This window comes from Eschrichtius robustus, chromosome 6 (genome assembly GCF_028021215.1).
Source record: "Eschrichtius robustus isolate mEscRob2 chromosome 6, mEscRob2.pri, whole genome shotgun sequence".
NCBI lineage: Eukaryota > Metazoa > Chordata > Mammalia > Artiodactyla > Eschrichtiidae > Eschrichtius > Eschrichtius robustus.
The window spans coordinates 10042442-10066643 of record NC_090829.1 but is presented as its reverse complement, the minus strand read 5'-3'; the positions used below and the strand labels follow the sequence as shown (position 1 = coordinate 10066643).

Genomic DNA, 24202 nt, shown 5'->3' with positions numbered 1-24202 from the left:
TCAAGTTGTATCAAAATTTTGGTTAGAACAATTTCTTGAGTTTTCATTTTTATAACCAGGCAAATGTTATCACAGCTGAACAACACAGTATATCGTGACTACTCTTCCTTTCTTGTATAGCCTCTTTCCTTTCCTGGAATTTATAACTGCCTGCTTTTTCATTTGCTTTGCTGTTTATATTTTTAACATTAATTTAATCTTAAATGCTCCCCTAGTCATATAAATCTCCCCTTAATACTTTTTAAAAATTTAGATGTTTTGTCAGTTTCCTTTTTTTGAGGAAATTGCTCATGAGGCCTCTGGCCTGCTCCCTCACCCTGAGGATGTCTTTTATCTCTTGCACATGTTGTATCCTTATTTCCTAGAGTACCTACCTGCTTCTTTCTCGCTTTTCTCTCTCATTTTGGTGGAGCCCATCTCTCCAAAAGCTTTATGCTCAGGACATGAATTTTTGAAAACTTCTCTGTTTGAAAGATTTTATTTTGACATTAATTAATAGTCTGGTTAGGTACAGAATTCTAGGTTGGAAATACTTTTCCCTGAGATTGTTGGGAGCATTGTTCCAGAGTTTCCTGGCTTCCAGTTGAAAAGCCTCAAACCATTCCAGTTCCTAATCCTTTCTGTGATCTGTTTTCTCTTCTCTTCCCCCACATTGTTCTGTAGATTGATGATGAATACCTTGGTTTGCATCTGTTTTCATACATAACAGGTCCTTTCAATTTAGAAACTCATGTTCTTTTGTTGAACTAGAAATTTCTCTTGTTTCTTTGATGATTTTCTCCCTCCCATTTTATTTTGTTTATTTTGTGTTTCTTATTCCTTCCTTCCCCCCTCCCTCCCTCTTTTTCTTCTTTTTTTTCTTTTTTTTATAAGAAATCATGATAGCTAGATGTTGGATTTCCTGGCCTGGTCCTCTAATTTTCTTTCTTGCTTTCTCACGGTTTCCTGTGCTTCTTTCTGGGACACTTTTTCAATTTTATATTCCAACCACCTATTTCCATGATACTTTATTTTTCAATTACACTTTTTCCTTTGAATAATGTATTTCCTAGCTCTCTGAGAAGTTTTCTCCTCCCTGCACAGTCTCTGTGGCCTCCAAGTTGCTTTTTTCCTGGTTGCTTGTTTAGATCTCTGCTTTCATGTCGACGCTCTCCTCAAACGTGTGGTGGTTTGGGGCTACCTGCTCGTGTGGAGGAGTGAGGCAGTACAAAGGTATCTTGAAGACAGCTGTGTGCGCATAGCTGGGTGGGTTTGTGAATGCTGGGGGTTGACATAGGTCACTCTTGGGCCACCCCAAGCCTTTTCTCTTGTGCCGAGATTCCCTCAGAGAAGATTCTCCCAAATTCTTCCCGGAGGGAGACAGTCTAGCTTCGACGTCCTGAGAAAGAAGACTGGCGGTTCAACGGTCAGTGAAATTGCCTGAGTCCCAGGTTCAAAGACCCTCCACTTTACCACCCGCAGAGGAAAAATCCTGAAGGTACAGTTGGAGATCTAGGTGTAACTTCTTCTTAAACAGACTTTCAACCGGTTCTCATTTTTTAGTCTTAACTCCTTCCCTCCCCCTACCAATTTCCAGAAGTACCCAGCACTGCCAATTTCTACACTTTTAGGAATTCTATGGGTTATTTCGTGGCTTTCTCCATTATCAATTTTGTATTTAGCTTTCTTGGATCTGATAAGTCTGTTTTCACTCACCCATCTGTTTTCCTGCTTCCAAAATTACCCTAATTGTCTCCTTCCTAATTCTCTGTGTCCTATGGGTTGATGCTATTTCAATGGGGTTTTAGGAGCAATGGAGGTAAATGCAGGACCTTAATATAACATCTCATATCTGATATCCTTATCACTTTAATGACATTTCTACTGAGCACCTGGGCAGGTGGATTGAAGGGAAAGAAGAATCTAGGTGGGGAGGCAATTGGGTGGAGAAATGGGGAAATAAGTAGTCAGGAAGCAAAGATCACCATCTTCCTTTCTCTGTGCATCAGACAGAATGGCCCCAGTCACCCTGCAGGACTATTCCCCTTCTCCTTTGGCAGCAACACGTGGACATGGAAGCTTGAGTATTCCTGGGTAAGATTCCAGTGACGCATGTAATTTTGCTGGCTTTTGCCCATAAAAGGTGTCCTAGAGTTCCTGAATCCATCTGTCATATTGTTTTCCAGGGCAACAGAAAACTGTGGAATGGGAGTAAGTGTGTGGAAGGGTAAGATTACGGTACAGGAGATAAGCCACTTCTTCCCCTTTATAGAAGGCCAGGGTGGGGTATCAACTACTAATTTTGAGCATGGAATAGAATTTCAGCAGGAAAATAATTCTCTTCTCATATCTCTATTTCTAGAGTTGTGTAAATTAAAATTCTTCTGAGGCAAAAAATAGACATTAAAAAGACAATATGACACAGTAGAAGGGGCAAAATCCAAAACACTGACACCACCCATGCTGGTGTCGATGTGGAGCAACAAGAATTTTCATGCATTGCTGGTGGGAATGCAAAGCGGTACAGCCACTCTGAAAGGCAGTTGTGTGTGATTTTTCAGGCCTAACCACAGGCAATTAGAAAGGTATGAGAGTTAATTTTATGTTTCCAACTCGATCGGCCTAAAGGATGCCCAGATAGCCGGTAAACATGATTTCTGGGTGTGTCTGTGAGTGTGCGACTGGAAGAGATGAGCACTGGATTCAGTGGACTGAGTGAAGAGATCCACCCTCGTCAATAAGTGGGCATCGCCCAATCCGCTGGGAGCCCAAATGGAACAAAAAGGTCTAAGAAGGGTGAATTCTCTCTCTCTTTGGGCTACGATGTCCTGGATACTGGAGTTCCTGGTTCTCAGGCCTTTGGATTCTGGGACTTACACCATCAGCCCCCTGGTTCTCAGGCCTTCAGACTTGGACTGAATTATGCCACTGGCTTTCCTGGTTCCCAGCTTACAGACAGCCGACTGTGCGGCTTCCAGGCCTCCGGAACCGTGTGAGCCGAATCCTATAAGAAATCTCCTCTTCTCTTTCTCTCTCTATATATTCTACTGGTTCTTTTTCTTTGAAGAACCCCAATACCAAAGGCTTTCCCTGACAGGCCTCACAGGGGAGAACTGCCCTCCCCACTCCGGACTTGGTACACAGCCAGCACCTTGTACCCTCTGAAAGGAGCTGCAATCAAGGTCTCAGGCCAACTCATCGGGCATGATCTTCCACATACTTATATTCCAAGCCCCGGTGCCTTCATTCTTAGATCTCTTTATCTGAGGCCTTGGGCAGTGGTCCTCGTCAGGTCGGGGCAGGAGGAGGAAACCGTGAAGACGCCTTCCCTCGTGTGACTTAGTAGCCGGTACTCTTCCACTCCTCGCCTTTCCGCCTCACCTCCCGCCCTCTGACACCGCCACCATCTCAGGGTCCATAAGACTGCCAGACTTCTTCGCTCAGGGCTCCCTCAGCAGTGAGAAGACCACACATTTGTGCTGATCACCTGGCCCTCAACCAGTGTGCCGTTCCGTGGGTGAAATGGAACAGAGGGCTTGGCGTTTTCTCCAGGTTTTGACCCCTGCTTATTATACCACCACAGTAAGTGACTAAAGGCTTAACTCTTCCATTTTTGACTTGTTGCTTTAATTGGCTACTCCGATACCTAGAAGCTCGGCTCTCTCTCGCACCCAGCTCAGCTGAGCTCCTGACATATACCACACAATCCAGCAGTCGTGCTCCTTGGTATTTACCCAAATGAAATGAAAATTTATGTCCTGTACACAAAAACCTGCACACTGATATTTATAGTGGCCTTATTCATAGCTGGCAAGATTCAGAGGCAACCAAGGTGTCCTTCAGTAGGTGAGTGGATAAATAAACTGTGGTACATCCAGACCATGGAATAGTATTCTGTGCTAAAAAGAAATGAGCTATCAAGACCTGAAAGACAACTTAGATGCCATATTACTAAGTGAAAGAAGCTTAGAAAACTTAGATGCCATATTACTGCCACAACTTAGAAAACTTAGATGCCATATTACTAAGTGAAAGAAGCTAATCCGAAAAGGCTACATAATGTATGATTCAACTATATTTCAATCTGGAAAAGGTAGCACTATGGAGACAATGAAAAGATCAGTGGCAGTCACAGGTTAGAGGGGAGAGAGGGATGAACAGGTGGGGCACTGAGGATTCTTAGGGCAGGGAAATTACTCTGTGTGATATACAGGGGTGGATACATGTCATTGTACATTGGTCCAAGCCCACAGAAGGTCTAACACCAAGAGGGAACTGTAAAGTAAACCACGGACTTGGGCGATGATGCTGTGTCAGTGTAGGTTCATCGACTGTAACGAATGGGCTGCCGTGGTGAGGGAAGCTGATAGTACAGTGGGCAGTGCGTACGTGGGCGTGGAGGCAGATGGAAGGTTCTCAGTACATTCCACTCAATTTTCCTGTGAGCCAGAAATTCTCCAAAAAGTAGCCTGTTTTATTAAAAAAAATCTAAACGTTAAAAAAAAAAAAAGACAACGTGCTACTCTGGTACATCAGCCTAAAAACATAAAGTAATATAAATGGTACACGTGTAACCCAAAGGGTATATTAATATCTACATCTGAGATGGTCATAAAAATAACTGACAGTATTTAACGTCTGAGAGGAAAGAGAGCTGGCAGTCAGGAACTGTTTAAACATTCCTTCAAAAATAAGACCCCCAGTTTGTGCTTTGATATAAACTCTGTGGCACATCACTGTGTGATCTGGGAGAGTCTTTATTCCTAGTCCCTGAGGTTGGGTAAAGCTTTTCCAGACAAGACAAATACATTCAATTTATAGTTGAAATTAACTGCATTCTGACATCAGTATAATGTTGAACATGCTCGTAACGAGAAAATAGAGAAACAGAAATTCTGGGGTAGGACAGATGGAAACACTGGCAGATAGACAGATAATGGCTGAGGAGTAAGGGGAGATCTAAAATGAAATAAAAAGGAGCAATGTTTTGAACCACAAAGAGGACATAACTGCCATACCAGGCCGGGCTGAGAAATGACTAAGGAGACCCCTACAGAAAACCTAGGAAAATTACAGTGCGGTACCATGTTGATGCTGGCTGAAAAAACAAGGCAGAAAGTGGACAGAAGTGCCAAAAAGAAACTTTTCCATTTACGAAGTGTTCAGACAGAAAGTCAATTAAAAGAGACAATAAACATTTGCGAGATGGTTAGGAAAATCTACTGTTAAATGGATTTGATTATAGTGTTTTAGCTATTAATACAATTTACAAGACAAATAAAAGGTATGTTACTTTGTAAATCAGAGAAAATGTTTTTCTTTGATACTATTAAAAAACAAAATAAAAATTTAAATAAATAAAAGATAAGAAGCAAAAAATTGAGATACTTAATTTAAAAGTAGACAATGCTTTCTTTACAAAAGCCACATTGAAAAGAGCTTCTGGCACCTGTCCTCTCAGCACACGAATCCATGCCCTCACCCCAGGTCTCTAGAGCGCCCTTCTGTCTGAGATCACCCCCAATACTAACCGAGCACGAGAGGAGTTTCAAATGCTTTGAGGGGCAGGGAAGAACGGTAACATCGGCCCTAGCCCTGAGGAGCTGACAGTATAGTTGAGAAAACGAGGCGCACACTCACAGGAAAGAACAATATAAGACAGAGTGTAATTAAGTGCTACGTTGAGTGGCATTGATTAAAATCTTATAGGGCTGTAAAAGCGAGAGGTCAGTGAGGGCTAGGCTCATCAGGGAAGGTTTGGGGCGGGGGCGGGGGTGGGGGGGGGAAAGCTACTTTGCCTGAGGCGTGAAAACAGGAGCAAGATTTAGGTAGGTAAGGCCAGGGGAAGGAGGGGACCACATGAGTGACTTACTGCATGAAGTCAGTCATTAAAAAAAGTGTGAGGAGAGCAGGGCTATTTTAAACTATTATAGGAGTATAATATGATTATATTTCCTTATCTCCTAACCTTTATTTTTGCATGTAATCTTTTTTTTTTAACATCTTTATTGGAGTATAATGGCTTTACAATGGTGTCTTAGTTTCTGATTTATAGCAAAGTGAATCAGTTATACATATACATATACCCCCATATCTCTTCCCTCTTGCATCTCCCTCCCTCCCACCCTCCCTATCCCACCCCTCTAAGTGGTCACAAAGCACCGAGCTGATCTCCCTTTGCTAGGCGGCTGCTTCCCACTAGTTATCAGTTTTACATTTGGTAGTGTATATATGTCCAGGCCACTCTCTCACTTTGTCCCAGCTTACCCTTCCCCCTCCCCGTGTCCTCAACTCCATTCTCTAGTAGGTCTTCGCCTTTATTCCTGTCCAGCCCCTAGGTTCTTCATGACCATTTTCTTTTTTTTTTTTTTTAAGATTCCATATATATGTGTTAGCATGCGGTATTTGTTTTTCTCTTTCTGACTTACTTCACTCTGTATGACAGACTCTAGGTCCATCCACCTCACTACAAATAACTCAATTTCATTTCTTTTTATGGCGGAGTAATATTCCATTGTATATATGTGCCACATCTTCTTTATCCATTCATCTGTCGATGGACACTTAGGTTGCTTCCATGTCCTGGCTACTGTAAATAGAGCTGCAGTGAACATTGTAGTACACGACTCTTTTAGAATTATGGTTTTCTCAGGGTATATGCCCGTAGTGGGACTGCTGGGTTGTATGGTGGTTCTATTTTGTTTTCTAAGGAACCTCCATACTGTTCTCAGTAGTGGCTGTATCAATTTACACGCCCACCAACAGTGCAAGAGGGTTCCCTTTTCTCCACACCCTCTCCAGCATTTATTGTTTCTAGATTTTTTGATGATGGCCATTCTGACTGGTGTGAGGTGATACCTCATTGTAGTTTTGATGTGCGTTTCTCTAATGATTAGTGATGTTGAGCATCCTTTCATGTGTTTGTTGGCAATCTGTATATCTTCTTTGGAGAAATGTCTATTTAGGTCTTCTGCCCATTTTTGGATTGGGTTGTTTGTTTTTTTGATATTGGGCTGCATGACTTGCTTTGTATACTTTGGAGATTAATCCTTTGTCAGTTGCTTCATTTGCAAATATTTTCTCCCATTCTGAGGGTTGCCTTTTCGTCTTGTTTATGGTTTCCTTTGCTGTGCAAAAGCTTTTAAGTTTCATTAAGTCCCATTTGTTTATTATTTTTTTTAATTTCCATTTCTCTAGGAGGTGGGTCAAAAAGGATTGTGCTGTGATTTATGTCATGGAGTGTTCTGCCTATGTTTTCCTCTAAAGAGTTTTCTAGTGTCTGGCCTTACATTTAGGTCTTTAATCCATTTTGGGTTTATTTTTATGTATGGTGTTAGGGAGTGTCCTAATTTCATTCTTTTACATGTAGCTGTCCAGTTTTCCCAGCACCACTTATTGAAGAGGTTGTCTTTTCTCCATTGTATATTCTTGCCTCCTTTATCAAAAATAAGGTGACCATACGTGCGTGGGGTTATCTCTGGGCTTTCTATCCTGTTCCATTGATCTATATTTCTGTTTTTGTGCCAGTACCATACTGTCTTGATTACTGTAGCTCTGTAGTATAGTCTGAAGTCAGGGAGCCTGATTCCTCCAGCTCCGTTTTTCTTTCTCAAGATTGCTTTGGCTATTCGGGGTCTTTTGTGTTTCCATACAAATTGTGAAATTTTTTAATTCTAGTTCTGTGAAAAATTTGCATGTAATCTTTTTTTTTTAAAAGGAAGATTTATTTATTTATTTATTTATGGCTGTGTTGCGTCTTCGTTTCTGTGTGAGGGCTCTCTCCAGCTGCGGCAAGCGGGGGCCACTCTTCATCGCGGTGCGCGGGCCTCTCACTATCGCAGCCTCTCTTGTTGCGGAGCACAGGCTCCAGACGCGCAGGTTCAGTAGTCGTGGCTCACGGGCCCAGTTGCTCTGCGGCATGTGGGATCTTCCCAGACCAGGGCTCGAACCCGTGTCCCCTGCCTTAGCAGGCAGACTCTCAACCACTGAGCCACCAGTGAAGCCCTGCATGTACTCTTTTTTTTTTTTTTTAAATGTATTTTTTTTAAACGCATTGTTTACTTTATTTATTTATTTATTTTTGGCTGTGTTGGGTCTTCGACTCCGTGCGAGGGCTTTCTCTAGCTGTGGCAAGCGGGGGCCACTCTTCATCGCGGTGCGCGGGCCTCTCACTATCGCGGCCTCTCCTGCCGCGGAGCACAGGCTCCAGACGCGCAGGCTCAGCAATTGTGGCTCACGGGCTCAGCTGCTCCGCGGCATGTGGGATCTTCCCAGACCAGGGCTCGAACCCGTGTCCCCTGCATTGGCAGGCAGACTCTCAACCACTGCGCTACCAGGGAAGCCCCTGCATGTACTCTTAATCCATATAATCCAGCAAAGAATCCACAAAGCACTTCTTACAACACATAAGTAAAAATGTTTCTAGTTTGATTAAAATATTTGGGAATAATCTATTTATAATAATTCTGCTCTGTATCTTTGGAAAAGTGAAAGTTTTGTTTGAAGAGTAGCCACTTGACCTTCATTTCAAAGGTTAAATTTTAAAATCTGTATAGGTAATGTTCGTATTGCTTTTTTTTCCAATGTGAAATTTTACTTTTACTTAATAAAATCAAGGCAGGGTTTGAGGGATGCTAAAGGTGATGTGAGGCCCAGTCCGCCTGACACCAGCCCTGTGGCCTAGAGCTCGTTTCCTAACCTCTCAACACGGAGGTTGGGCTCCATCTCTGAGGCCTCATAAGAACATGCTGTTTCTACGAAATTTATTAAGTGGTTGAATATTATACTTGTCTGACTGAATTACTTTCAAAGAGAAAGAAAGCTTTGTTCAAGGTGAATAAAGAAACTTATATGAATACTTTTGTTAAAAATTAAATATGAGATGCTGATGGTGAACTGGGTAGAATGAGAACTAAGCAAGGACACTGGGATCTAACCCCACACACTGACTGTGATTGTTTTCAATCACTTAACTGCCGAGGGCATTGTATTAGTTTGCTAGGGCTGCTGTAACAAAGTACCAAAAGATGGACGGTGGAAAACAACAGAAATGTATTGTCTAATAGTTCTGGAGTCTGAAAGTCCGAAATCAAGGTCTTGGCAGGGCCATGGTCCCTCTCACATCTGTAGGAAAGAATCCTTCCTGCCTCTTCTAGCTTCTAGTGTTGGCAGGGTTTGCTCCTTCTGAGAGCCTCTGAGGGACAATCTGTTCTATGCCCTTTTCACAGCTTCTGGTGACAGCTGGAAATCCTTGCGATTCCTTGGCTTGTAGACGCATCACTTCAATCTCTGCCCTGCCTTCATATGGCATTATTCTCCCCATGTGTCCTCACACTGTGTTCTCTCTGTGCACGTCTGTGTCCAAATTTTCGTCTTCTTACAAGGACACCAGTCATATTGCATCAGAGGCCCCCCACTCCAGTAGGACGTCCTCTTAACTACTTACATCTGCAACAATCTATCTCCAACTAAGGTCATCCTCTGAAGTACTAGGGGTTAGGTCTTCAACTTATCTTTTTGGATTTAATATACAATTCAATCCATAACAGGCCTCATTACCTGAGCCTGTAAAATCAGGATTTTAGACTAGATGTGGTGGATCTGAACTGTTTTTTGGGTGACATATTCCTTTGAGACGATAATGAAGGCTAGACATCCTTGACTCAGGGAAACGCACACCTACTGGATATTTTGCAGAGCATCAAGATGAAGCCCTCCACTGAACCGCTAGGAAGCAGGGGCCCCAAGTAAGGAGTGCCGTCACTGAAGGAAGGCTCTTTAGTTTCCACAAGAGCAACATTCCTTGAGCTACAAATACATCACCTATAGCTCCAAGAGAGCACACGTCATGCCCAGAGCCTTGTACAGCCGTGTTCGGTTAAAACTTTTTGAGCTTGAAGACGACTGGGTGTAATGGAACATCAGCACTCTGGATGCCCCAGGCAGGGCATCATGAGTCAGAATCCACGGAGATGGAATAAAAACTCGACGCCAATGTTCCATTTGGAATGCACAGGGTGGCAAGTTACCCACCTTCCTCTTGTTCTTGACCCCAGCCTAAGATGTGGGCTCATCTGATCAGTACTGCCCTCCCATGTGTTCTGCCCGATCCTGTTCCGTGTCTTCTTCCTGCTACTCTGCCCCCTCCCAATCCTCTCTGAAAAACAATGCCTTCCCCTTTGAGCCTTGCCCTCCCGACCACTGCTGCCCCTGCGACCTCCAGGGGTGATGGTGGGGGGCACCTCGCTCCCTGATTCTGTCTGCGAGCCATTGCTTCCTCTCATTCCATAAAGATCCCTCTTCCTCTGAAGGTCATGCCATGTATCTATACTTCCATCCTGCCCCTTCGTTAGTGTCGTGGAGGCACCAGGATGGCTGGCAAAGAGCAGGCACTCAATAAATACTGGTTGAATGGTCGATGCTTTGAATAAATGATTGACTGAATAAAAGTTGTTTCCTTGGTCACTCTTCTGCATTTATGGGATGCTTCCACTGCTGGCCTCACTGTGCTTCTTCTATACCTTCTCCTATCATGATTCTCGATGAAGTGTCCCTGGAGGACCAAACAAAAAGCCCAGCTCCTTCCCAATCCCTTGATCTCCTCAGTGACTTCCTTCCCCCTTTACTGACTTTGACCACCCTGGTCACACCAAGAACTGCTCCACATCCTCTTGTTTGACCACAACCTCTGATGCTTTCAGCTCTCGCACGCTCCCTGTAAATCCCTTGATACTCTGATTCTGTAGCAGTCTCTTCCTGGCCACGCTTCTCTCCCTACACATCCTAAACCGCTCTCTTAAGATGTACTCAACGCCCCCCCACCTCCTGCCTCCTTTCAGCTGGACATGGGCCTCACGTGAAGCCTGGATTGCGATCTGCCACTTTGGGTCTTGCCTGGTGAGCGTCAGCGGGTGCCACTGCCCACGTGTCTCTGCAGGCTCTTCAACAGCTCGCGGGCTCATGCTAGGTCTTGGGCAGCCACCTTCCCAGCGCTTCCCCGTCACTCCCCTGACGCCCTGCCCTGCCCCATTCACAGCAGACAGCCTGGCCTCGTCCTTTATCAGGCACCTTCTCCTAGAAACCGGTCTACTTCTGAAACCTGCCTGGTGCCTCCTTCCACAGGACTCCCGACCTCACGCCACTGCCTGGTCTAGGCCCTTGTTTCTTCAATTATTTCACTCAAAAAATATGTGTCAGGAGGATTACTACGCACTGGGCCCTGTTCTAGATGCTGGGATACAGCTGGCAAACCAAGACAGACAAAATCCTGTCTCTCACTGGTGGGTGGAAGAGTGGGTGGGAAGAACAAATCATAAACAGTAAAAACTTCAAATAAACAGTATAATTCAACTTTTCATAAATCCTACTCACAGAACAGGAGGGAAAAACTAGCGCTGACCCTTGAAGGAGGAGCTCAGACTGGTTTGAGAAAGACATTCTCCACCAGCTCTCCCACCTCCAGGTGCCCTGTTTCCCTCTACAGGCAGCCATCAAACCTTCTTGGTCCCCACACTGACCTCTAGTTACATCTTTCTTCCTCCCTTCCCTGTTGACTTTCTTTAAAGATTAGTCTGCACATGCTCTCTCTGCATTCTTTCTTTTTTATTTAGTTGATTTTTAATTGAAAATGTAATGTGTACATAAAATAACAACAAAAACTGTAGAAAAGGCTATTGTAGTTCTGAGCTGTCCAGTTACCCTTCAACCTACCGTAATCCAGATTCTGCTCCCGCAGTCCGCTGAATCGACTTCGGTAAGGTCTCCAACGACTGTCCCTCCACAGGTGGACCTTTCCAGCCTTACCTTACTGTACCTCAGCACTCCTGACCCCTGTTACTTCCCTCGCTCATATAACAGCTTTGTGAGGTTACAACACAAGCTCTTCCTTCTCTGGTGCCTCTTAAATACTGATATTAAATACCTTTGCCACCTTCTCTTTCTGTAAGCACCCACCTTAGCTAGACTGACCATATAATTCTTATGATCTCTGTGGGATGCCTCTGAGAGTGAAAGAAGGCAGTATGAATAACTATTACTCTTGATTAGCAAGTGTAAACTGAGACTGTTCCATATAAACTGGGATATATGGTCCCTCTGTTCTTGGGAGATCACATCCACTGTTGCGGCTTTAACGAACACGTACCTATTCACCATTTGCAAAAATAAATCTGTAGCCTTGACACTGACAGTGAGCTTTATTTTCCAATCTTCAGGTACTGATTTCTTACAGACAGCTCAAATTCAGCATGGCCCAAACTCAATCATACCCATTCCCCAAACCTGCTAATCCTTCTCTTTCCTCTCCAAGTCGTACAGATTACTCAGCTCTCCAAGCCGGGGCTCATGAGGGAGAACTTCCTGTCCTCTCGCACCCATTTGATTTAATCCCCAAGACGTGCTGACTTCAGTTCTGAAGATTTCTTCAATCCACTGTTTTTCCCTTGGACTCTGGTCATAACTTTTTATCTGAGGTCCTTGCTCCAGTCTTGTCTGCTTCAAGTCTATTTGCACACGGCTGCCAGAGTGACCTAACACTGCCCACACTGCTGCTTTGAACCTTTCAGCAGTTTCCGGTCACCTCCAGGATAAGGACTCTCATCATGACTCATTCTCTTGACTCCTTCAGGCTCATAACCGGCTAGTCACTCTCCCTTTGCACTCTCAGGATACCAGACAGTCGTAGAGACACACATACACGACCCCCCATTAAGCTGGCTCTTACTCCCTAGCTTCTCTGCTCATGCTGTTCCTTCTGCCTGGAACGCAGATCCCTTCTTTCGCTCGCCAACATCTATAGCGTGCTCTCTAGTCACACAGCCTGCCCGGAGGGGAGCTCGGTGCCCCTCCTGTGAGCTTTCATGCTGCCCATCTATACCTCGGCCACAGTTCCAGACGCGTCAGTTTGAAATTAATGACGTCAGTCTCTCCTACTAGTTGGTAAACTTCCTGAGGACAGGGGCAGTGCCCCTTAAATACTTAATAAATAGTCATCCTAGTTTTAGGAAATCTCATCCACTGTTATGGATTTAAATAAGCAAATTTAAATAACTTGGACTCCATATTGAAATAAACAACTTCATTACTCCTGCATTTTTTCACTTGTGCCTATGTGTTTTATAAGGTCGTCAGAGCAGGGATTAAAAATGTACAAAGGCTTCAGCTGCCAAAAACTGCAAGTTTTATTAAATTAATTTTTAAAAGTAGATCTTAGCACAGGAAACAGGGTGATTAAATTAAAAATATCGTTGTGATGCACCAAAGTAAGAAAAGAGTAATTATTCAAATGTTTAAGACTACAGAAAATCAGAATACATTTCGACAGTGGTTTGACTTGGAAAATTTTGTGAAAATATTATCCAAAAGCATTTTTTTAAATAAAAGCGGCTTCTCATTCCTTTTGTTTTTTATTACTTACATTTTATAAAAATCATACCATTTTTAAATGGGAGATTAGCATTAAATATTCTAAAATCTATCAACAGTATCCCTCAAACCTACCCAAACATTCTTCTCTACTTTCCAGATGTTTCCTCTTATGATTTCCATGTTCTTCTCGGTTTAGCTCTGACTCAGAAAGAAGGAACTTTTCACTTTGTATGTCAATACCCAAACTATCTGACCTTCAAGGCACGGAAGAAAACCACAAGTTTTTGGATAGAATGTGGTGCTCCTGTCACTTACTCATTCAAGTAATTTGGGGGGAATTTAAAAAGTATAATCTAAAATTTAAAGAATATTATTAGTGTTACCAGAGGCATAACAACAGCATCTGGCACAACTGGCATTTAATGAACAAAGAAAGAGAACCACACAGCAATTTAACAGTCAAGATTATGAATGACTCCAAATAGTTTATGTTCTTCTGACAAAGTCCTACTTTTATGGTAGTTTTTTATTTCCTACTTCATCATCCCTTTGCGTAATCTTTCCTAATTATATTTTGGCTTACAAATCTGGTTTTGTGAACTGATTATTTTTTTGAGAAGGAAAACAATTTGAGGTATTTTGAAATTTAAAACATGCTTTGCTATTTTCTTCAAGCGGAGGATTATCGGACCATTCCAAAGGGTTAGGCACTGGCTTTCCAGCTCAGCAAGCACCCTAAGGTAGATCTGATGAGGTGGGAATACATCTGCCATTTGGCACTCCACTGAGAAATACATTTGGCCAAAATATAACGAGAAGAAGTTAAAATATCTTTAAACGTAATATTTAATTTTTATTGGCAAGTTGTAGATACTATAAAAACAGCTCCAAGCTCCTGATAAATATTCCTGAATACTCCCTACCTGTCAGAAGGTGGAGCTCTAAACATATCTGAAATACTGGCTTTTTATATGTATGTTTCACAAATGTGCGTAATGACGAGGTTAAAGCAGGAGTAAAGTCTTTAGAAAAAGGGTTCTGAAGAATATTTCTATTCTCTCAAGACAAAATCACCCACATTTCCCAATATGTACATGGTTAACTAACAGAAAGCATATTTAGTATGTTCCTTTGAAACGTCAATATACTGCCTGCTATAAAAATGTAGGTATGGTAATTCAAAATAAAAGATAAAGTATATTTAAGAAACACAGTTTAAAAAATCAGGACCACTTAGTTGAATGTCAGCAAGGTCATTAACACTTACAAGCATCTCGGATGTAGAGTAACATGGCTATGAAGATATAATCAACCAAACTCAGGCTGAGGCCATCTGCAAACAAGGCATCCCAGACCACCAGAAGATCCTGCAGGGGGAACTCTCTTCCAAACAGCAGCCGTACCCACCGTCTGGGAAGAAACAAAACCCAAATTCAGAAAAATAGTACTTTTGAGAGTAATATAAAGAGGAATCATTTTCTCCTGTGACTGTGAAAAAATTATAATTTTTAACTGATCACACTGAGCAAATATTATATATCAAAAATATAATACAGTGAAATCCAAGTTTTAATAAGCTTTCAAATGAGTTTTGTAATTTTATAACTAGGCCACAATCATTAAACTTTATTCCTATATGTATAAAACACAAGTATGATATTTGACAAGGGTAGAAATCTTTCATATGCATTAGAAATCACAAATCTCAAAAAGGCAAAGAGAAAAATGAATGTAGTTTGATAGTTGCCTCATACGTAAGGATATGAATTAAAAAATAACAATATTCCAAAATGTTATATCATTACTGACCTTTTTTTGTTAACTAGACTTTTGCAAACGGTCATATGACAAATTACTATAGCCAAACAGAAAACTGCGTTCTCACATTTCCCTCCTATGTAAAAATATTCATTTTAAAATTAAATGTGGAAAAAACAAAAGATACCTGTTTTTGTCAAGCGTAGACAGTTATTTCAAATGAAACATATAATGATACTTAATTTTTAACTTCAGAATAGATATACCTTATCAGTGAGGTGATCTTTCTAGGGGTAGTTTTCAAAACACAGGCAGTTTTATGGCCAGGAAAATGGACACGGATGCTACAGAGCAGACAGAAGAAGCTAACAGGGATACTAAACAAGGTCTGTCTATAATTCTACATCATAAATAGTAACACCTCAGACTTTGAGCAAATGCTAAGCTATTTATATCTAATTCTTATAAGAAAATTAAAATAATTCACTTTGATGTATTTTTATCCATTTACTTCTAATTTTATATATATGGCTATAATTTCCTTACACAAGCCTTTCTCTAGGAACTTCAGCTAGAAATCTATGTGATTCTGGCACACAGCAAAGACTCAAAAATTCTAAATTTCTAGTACCACTAAATAGTACAGAATAGAGGAGATTCTTTAAAAATTAGTTAAGAGATATTCCCTCCTTGAAAAATTCAAAACCAAATATAACCATCTGTGAGGTTAAAGTGAGGCCAAAAAAAAAAAAAAATTCAAATACTACTTTTTTTTCAGGGAGTATTACATTTAAGGAGGAATCAAAAAAGCTGTGACAGAATAGTGTATAATCACACATACGTATCACAGTCTATTAGGAACCATATGATCAAATATTTGAGTTCTTTTATTCATATTACCAAATTAATCAACAGAATAATTAAGCTGTATTTTCAACTTCATCTTAAATTATGTTGCATCAACTTTTCAGGAAGAAATTTAATGTCTAAGTGACATTTATCCTTTAAAAAATGTTACAGTATTGCTTAGAATTTTTATCTACCGTTCAATTCTTACCTCACTGCTAACATATGAGAGGTGACTAACACAAAATATATATATATGTATATTTTGTCAAATACGCCTGTATTTATGTGGTTTAGAATGAAACATTATTTCTCCACACACTTCTAATTCTTTCAGATTACAAATGCTAATATTTACTGTTTTAAGAAGTACCAAAATATCCCTAAATTAAACAGGTTGCTCTTCTTAATTACAAACAATTAACTGGTCTTGCAAAGAGTGTCGGGGAACCAGAGAATGGGCGAAGCAAAAAGTACCTGGATTAAACCATCTGGGGGACCTGCTTAAAGGACCTTTAAACTGATAACTATATCTGCATTAGTAAGTGACTAAAATCACATAGAACATGGTTATTCAGTTATCCAAGTGACGTAACTGATGAAACATTCATCAATGAAAAAAATGATGAGGGGCTAATGTATAACATGGTGACCATAGTTGGTAACACTGTATTGTATCAGTGATACAAGGTACACTGTATACAGTGTACAGTGTACACTGTACAATAGCAATACATTGTATTGCTTAGCAGTACAATACAATACATAAGATACAATACATTGTATCTTAGCAATACATTGTATCACTGTATTGCTAAGAAAGAAAGAACTTAAATGTTCTCACCAAAAAAAAAAGATAAATATGTGAGATCACGGCTATGTTAATTAAATAGATGGAGGAATCTTTTCACGATGTGCACATACATCAAATCACAATGACATATGCTAAGTATCCTACAATTGTATGTGTCAATTATACCTCAGTAACGCTGAAAAACATAAGTAAATAAATAACTAAGAATTATCTTGGTTTGACGGATAGGCAAATTTTGGCGATTTGAAAACTGCAAATTCTGACATTTAAGCGATTCCTCCTGGTTCAAATCTGGATGCCAGTACAAAACTCAAGGATCACACCCATAAAACAATACTGTGCCCTGAATGTGGCCCCTTCCCTCCTGGAGGTTATTTTAATGCTTTCCTTATTTGAATAAGCCCATTTGGTAACTGCTGCTGCTGTTTCCAAAAAGACATTGCTTTTGCTAGGCCTTCTTATGTGTAGAGAAAATTTTTTCTGTGTGTTTTCCAGGCTATCTCCTATTGAAAGCAAAATGCCTTTTGAAAAAAGGTGACATCTATCATATTACAATAAACATCATTTATCAAAAAAAGCCCCCCAAACTGATGAAGGTTAATACACACCACAGATGAGAATACAATGCTATCTTTTTCCCTCTTCCTTAAAGTTCAAATTCCTCTCATTTTCTTACGGACAATCACATCTTTGGTTTCATCACAGATAATGCATCGAAAACAAAGGAGCCTACTTTTCAGAAATAATCTATATTCCTATTATTTCTATAACAAAATGCCCAGTTATTGCCCAAACCCCTTCTCTTGCAACTTTCCTGCCATTTGGGGTTGTGTTAGCTTAGCTTCAAAAACGACCCTGCAGATACATATGTGCAGCAGTTGCCACCGCAGAGCTGTCAGGAGTGGGGACTGCAGACACCTAGCAATCTACAGTGAATAAAACATGCCTTCAAAACCACACAGAATGTACGTCTTCAGTACTTTCATATTTAACGTGTAATCTGTGATGTGCCGCTTTATAAATATTTTACATTGCTTTATTTTTGAAGTTTCACCTTGCCAAGTACACTGGTAAATAATTCCAGGGCAAGGACCAAAGTGTGTGTGTGTGTGTGTGTGAGAGTGAGAGAGAGAGAGAGAGAAAGAGACAGAGAACACAGAGGGAAATAGAGAGAGAGACAGAGAGAGAGAGCGTGAGCCAGAAAGTTCTCTGTCAAGAGCTCTGTACACTTTGCGAAGTGCTTTACGTGTTTACCAAGGTCTTGTTAAACTCACTGTAAAGCCACCTGTCACACTACTGGCAAGCAAAGGTGGCTAAATTGGAAATACAGGAATTCATCTGGTTAATGGCAGCATAAAAATAATTCAGGAAGTGGAAAAAGATCCAGAAACACGGAAGGAAAAAATTCATTAATAGGTGCCTAGCATGTTTCTTTTATATAAAACTGTTAATAAGCTGTACATGCAAGGATATTACATTAAAGCAAAATATAGTTTCCTCTATTTTATCTGCAATTATAGGAAAATTAAGGCCAAATTCTCAAAATATTTAAGGCGTACACTGTATGACTAATGGAACACTTTGGGACCAACAATGACCTTATCAATAATTTAATCATTTTTATCCCAACTGGGTTTAGTTCATACATACATTCACCACACACAAAATTTCCTGTGCTATTTTGGGCTTTCTTCATTGAGCTTAAAAACCAAGAAAAAAATCAGTTCTTTATGGAATGAGTTACCAATAGAAATTATTTCAGTATGCTTTTTTATTCCTAGAAAGGAAAACTTACTCTTAAGAAATGAGGTCCTGCAAAGAAGTCACTCCTAAAATTAACATGCTTTTATTGCAGTTAAAAATATTTAGCAAGAGTTTAAGTTACACTTAGGGGTAGCATTAAACCTTTCTTTTACCTTCAGTTTAATTGCTTGATACTATTAATCTTGCTTTATGTATGTTACACCTGCAGATTGCAATGCTCGTAACCTATACCTTGTATCACTTGTGATAATACAATAATTCATTTTTTACCAGACTTACTTAGTAATTAAAATCTACACAAACCAAAAAGACCCTCTGAAGTATTAAATTTAATAATAAACCACCCAAAGACAGGACAGTCCCTATGTCTGCACTTATGCCACTAGTCTCAGTTTTAAATTTCTGTGTAATTAAGCTGCTATCCCCTGGGGATCAGTGATTCCTGATGGTGTTATTGCTTGGTGAATGACCCATGGAAACACCAAGAGAAATACATTTTTTACTGATCAGTTTATGAAAATGACCAATTTGACTGAGGTTTAAATAAACAATTTGACTGAGACTTAAATAAACATAGCCTTAATCCAACATGGCTGCAGTGGGTTATACACGCAGAAAGCAATTTATACACTAGACCTTCATTTCTTTTTTCTTCTGAGATATGGGTACAGCTACCTTGGAAGAACAAGTAAAATGGAAAAGGTATACTCAATTTAATTTAACAAACACTATCGGGGCATCTTGAGTAACCTGTGATCACTGGGTAAGCATATTGGAACACAAAAGAGCAATGTTAGAGTTTTGCTTAATGATATTAATTTTGTCTTTTGCTTTCTGTTCACTTGTACTTTTCAAAACTAACAGTTAAGTTTTAAATAATCCATGCCTGGTAGAGAAGAAACACAGAATCTAAATTCTGTGTTTGTGTCACAGAAAAACAAAAGCAAATCAAAAGTTCCCATCTTTGTGCCTGCCACCTCCCTTGACTGAATTTAGGCTCTTCTTATACTGGGTTCCTTTGTCCTCAGTTCTTTTTGAATTAATTTACCCTGAGTTTTCCTTTATGTCAACTCTGTGAAAACAGTCTTAAAATTAGAACCAACTATTGTAGTTATTATAATTAGGGTCACAAGGCATTCTCATCTTTAATTCTAACTTCTTTGGAGAGCAAAGCCACAAAAGATGGAAGCCAAAATAAATCATTTTCCCCCCCAATTTCATGTTTATTCTTCTTCTGACAGCTCTGCAGAATACGTTATTGGAAGATGCTTAGCCTGTTGGCTATTTTTTCAATCTGTTTCAATTTGGTCTTCTTAAAAATATTTGGGATCTACATGTGTTACAGAAAGATCTGAATACATCAAGCCCATCAAACTCTGCTGCAAAAACAGAAGGAACTGCAACTTCAAATTAGTTATTATCTTTAAGGAACTCAAATTTGCTTTCTAAGTGCTCCTTGTAATACGCAGGTTGAAGCCAGCTTGAATTTGGCTTTCTGGGAACACGTGTTAACCCTAACTTAACCCCCACAGGATAAGTACACGAACTGTTAAAAGTGTATTTTTTACTTTGGGGAAAATTCTCTGTTCCTTTCAGTGGGCAGTACATAGCCCTTTATTAAGGAAGGTTTCTTATTCCAAAAATAAGTTCCTAATAATTATCACCCATTCGTACTGTAATTTATTCTCTTTGGCAAGGGTCTGAAGCTGTTTTGTCAGAACAACTATAATACACCCTTTGCAAAAATAGCCTAAATGGAAAGCAGAGCCTTGTGTATCTATGTTTTTTCAGAGGTTCAAGATGCTCTGAGAGTGTGGGGCACAGAGGATGACCATCACATGTCTTGAGGCTGTATAATCCTTGAACATTCTCTCTCTCTCTCCCTCTCTCTCTCTCTCTCTCTCACACACACACACACACACACACACACACACACACACACACTTCTAGAGTTAGACCTGCCATTTGGATTACAAGTATGGTATATCGAGGAGTAATTTTAGGATGTATGATTTACCAGCAAGTTCAAATAAAGCTATTGAAAGGTGGTCATACTCCAATATCGATTTAGTTGTATGAATAGGATGTGCTCTCACTGAGAATCCTATTGTACACTCTAACCAGGGTGCAGCTGGAATCATAGCCCTGACTCAAGAGAACAGGGGGGTAAAAGCTGCTAAGAAGTAACCTCTCTACCCGATCACTTACTTGGGCTCCACTACAAGTGAGCTACTGGGCATCTCCTTGAGAAAATTACTTGGAAGCCACTCCGACCTATGAATAACAAACAGCACGAAGAATTCATGGACGGTTGGCGGTCGCGTTGGGACAATTAATTTTAGGCTCTGTGAATACTAGTGTTTATTTATACTACAAACAAGTCTTACTTCTCGGAAGTCTATAAATAGGCTTTGTTCTGTCATTTTATCTTCAGGAAAGGGAGTTATGAGCAAGTCGGTTTTCCGAAAGAGCACACACAGGCTTCCTAAAAATAATTGCTCCTATCCTTCCTAATCTGAAACTCATTAAAAAACAAAACAAACCTTGTGTGACTTTATTTTTTTTTTTTTTTGAAATTGTCATAGGCTATTTCACATACCAATGAAATCTTAGCCTCACTGAATAACACTTTTCAATTTCCTCTGCATAAATCTCCTAATACACTCATATATATTGTTGGAGGAACTAACATAAGGTATAACACTAAACTAAGAAATATCAGGATCCATGTGATTCAGGGTGGACATAAGACCGCACGTCTGCAGACCGGTCACACGTCATGAAGAGAGTCAGACTGAGCCCCTTCCTAAGAGGCAGCAGCGGTGCCTGGTTTCCTATGACTTCTTACCGCTTACCTGTAGCTGTAAGCACCTTCTGGGGGTGGTTTTCTCCGGCCCTCTCTTCCTTCTCCCCTTCCCCGCCATCGCACAAGGCGCCCCGACCCTGCCTAGCTGTTCGGAGGCTAGGACAAGTGCACCACTCAGGCCTGACGTTTGCAGGTTCCATATCTATTCTGTTCCCCAATCACACTGCCCAGAGATAAAGGCACTGATAAACAGATCCCAGCTAAAGGGTTAATTACTGATAGGTTGGTTTGGTTTCTCTTCCTTCTCCAGCAGATCACAAGCTCCTTGAGGTTATTTGGTGTTGGACAGAGTAGGGGAGTGAACAAATGTTTATTAAATTAATATGAATCCTCCTTCCCAGGTCAGCTCTTGTTAACCAGTGATCTTCTTGATCTTGAGCCTGCATCCTTGATCTCTCATACGTTTCCTAGCTGCTCATCTGACATTCCATTCCCCTGAGCTGCTCTCATCTCTGTAGGGATCCCTGGACACACATACTGAATAGTAAGTGATCACACCTATGAAGGAATCGATCAAGGCCTCCTAAGCCCTCTCTCTTGGACTTTCTCCCTTCACTTCCTGTACTCTGGCTCCCTGCTTGCCTACACCTCAGATGCTCTGCAGCTGGGGCCTGTAGTCTACTAGGACCCTGCCCTCAAAATGTGGTCCTAGGACTGGCCCCAACACTGGGGAGCTTGTTAGAAATGCAGACTCCCAAGTCCCCAATATAGTCCTACTGGATCAGACTCTTCATTTTAACCAGGCCTACAGGTGATCTCTGTGTATATTAAAGTTTTGGAAGCAATGGACTAGGTGACAGTTCCCTGTTTCCTACTCATTTCGGTGCCAGCTGTCAGGGCTCCTAAAATCCACCATGCATCCGCGTATAATGTTATCCTAGGAGGAGAGAAAAGGCTTAAACTATTGGATGACTCTTCTAACTAGGGTAATGGTCTCAAACTTCAGTATGCATCAGACTTGTCTGGAGGGCGTATTAAGACGCAGATTGCCAGGACCCATCCTCAGGGTCTCAGATTCTGATCCCGAGGTTCAGACGGGGCCCGAGCACGTGCGTTCTCAACTAGTTCCCTGGAGCTGCTGGTGCCGCTGACCCACAGACCACAGTGTGAGGGTCACGAAACAAGCTTCTGGTTTCTGTTCACATCCCCTCTTAGTCCTGGGCGGGGGTCTTCTAATCAGCTTACGCAGTGGTTGCGTGGACCAGTGGCCATGAAACATCTAATGGCTGGGACAGAAAGCACACACAGCCAAGCCTCTCTTAACATTCTGTCTCTAGTGATATCTATACTTCTTGCCCCCAGGAAAACATCACTATAAAAACACGATCCAATAAAAAGGAGAGACACAGACATTCGGGAGAGGGAGAAGGCCTCCCAGAGGTTAGGAGAAACTGGGCCGCTCTGATTTTGTTTAACTCCCAGTATATTACAAGATGAAGAAATGCCAGAACAAGGCCATAAAAATTGTGACATTTTAAAAGTTAACATTTATAGGTCAATGTTTTTTAAACATAAATTTACTATGCTGGTTACATACAATTGCAGTTGAAGGTAGAGCAACACCCTTACGTTTGAGGCCCTCTGTGTTTAGCCCTGAGTTGATGACTCTGCTGGGTTCTCCGGTGATCGGCTCTAACGAGGTGAGAGCTGGGATGGGACAGGACATGGCCGATAAGCTAGCTGCGGGGAGGGGAGTGGCCAGTGCATACAAGGGGCAGAGAATCCCAGCGCCGCCAGGACCCAAAAGGGCACTCTCCTACTCCCCGTGCAGAAGCCCTACAATACTGGGAGCCTGGCTGAATGGCCAACGATTTGGTGTTTTCTCTTCTGTGTGACCCATGAACCATTCTCACCCTGAGGTTCTGCGCTATCAGTTTGCTCAGACGGATCTGTCTCTAAAAGAAAGCATGCATTTGAAATGTTTTACCTGGAAAAATAAAGAGCTGAACAGTAAGAGATGTCTGCCCCAATGGTATCATTACTACCAGCCCCACGATGACCTGGTAGAAGAGAGATTTCAGGATAAGGGAGTTTCCCTGGAACCTCTCAGATCTCCACGCACAGTTGAAACAAAGGAAGACCACCCAAATAAGGACAAGCGGAGGCTATTTATTCAAAGCTTGCTATAGCAAGGGAATCAGCTACCATCACTTGTGTTTGGCAAAGGATCAAAAGCAGTCAGGGGAGTGAGAAAGCTTTATAGTGAATCAAAGAGAAGGTTTCAGGTCTGCCTGATTGGAGGCTATAAGGATGGTGCTGGGCTGACCAGAAGAGGAGCCTCATTTGTGATTGATTTGGGGAGCATATTAGCTTTCTCTGGTTGGTCCTGAGTTGGAAGCAGGCAAAAATAGGGGAGTTGGCAGTCACTGACCAAGTAGTCCTGACTGTTCTGGGCTGATTTTGCTGCAGAGGTTGTGGCTTGGCTTCTTGCACAGGTCAGCGCTCTCCTGTCCTAGATTGCCTGGCCAGTGTTCACTTTCTCACTCAGTCTTTCTTTACCGACTCCAGGCTGCTCGGCCTACGCCCATGCCTAGTCTAGAACCAGCTACAGTTTCAGTTTCACAACATTACTTTCTCGGGTAGTTCTGAAGCCTAAAGGGAGACAAGATTGAGAGGCAGTGGCAATGGGTGTTTTGTTTCCCTCTTTACAAAGCTTTATGGAAAGCATGAAATAGTGAAACTTAAATTCTATTCTCTATATAATTAGAGAGGAGTTGTGGACCCCTTTGAGAATTCAATCAAGTTGATGAACCCTCTCCCCTAAAATATACACACATCCACACACATACTCACGTGCAAGTCATTTCAGG

The 24202-nt window shown here is 41.3% G+C and overlaps 1 protein-coding gene across 1 annotated transcript in view; it reads right to left on the bottom strand.

Annotated features, from left to right (window-relative positions):
- Positions 1–24202, bottom strand: part of TBC1D5 (TBC1 domain family member 5) — a 535061-nt gene that overhangs the window by 130082 nt on the left and 380777 nt on the right. Inside the window, exon 15 of the mRNA XM_068545866.1 lies at positions 14612–14754. Coding sequence (XP_068401967.1) covers positions 14612–14754 — 143 coding nt within the window. The remainder of the gene's footprint in view (positions 1–14611; positions 14755–24202) is intronic.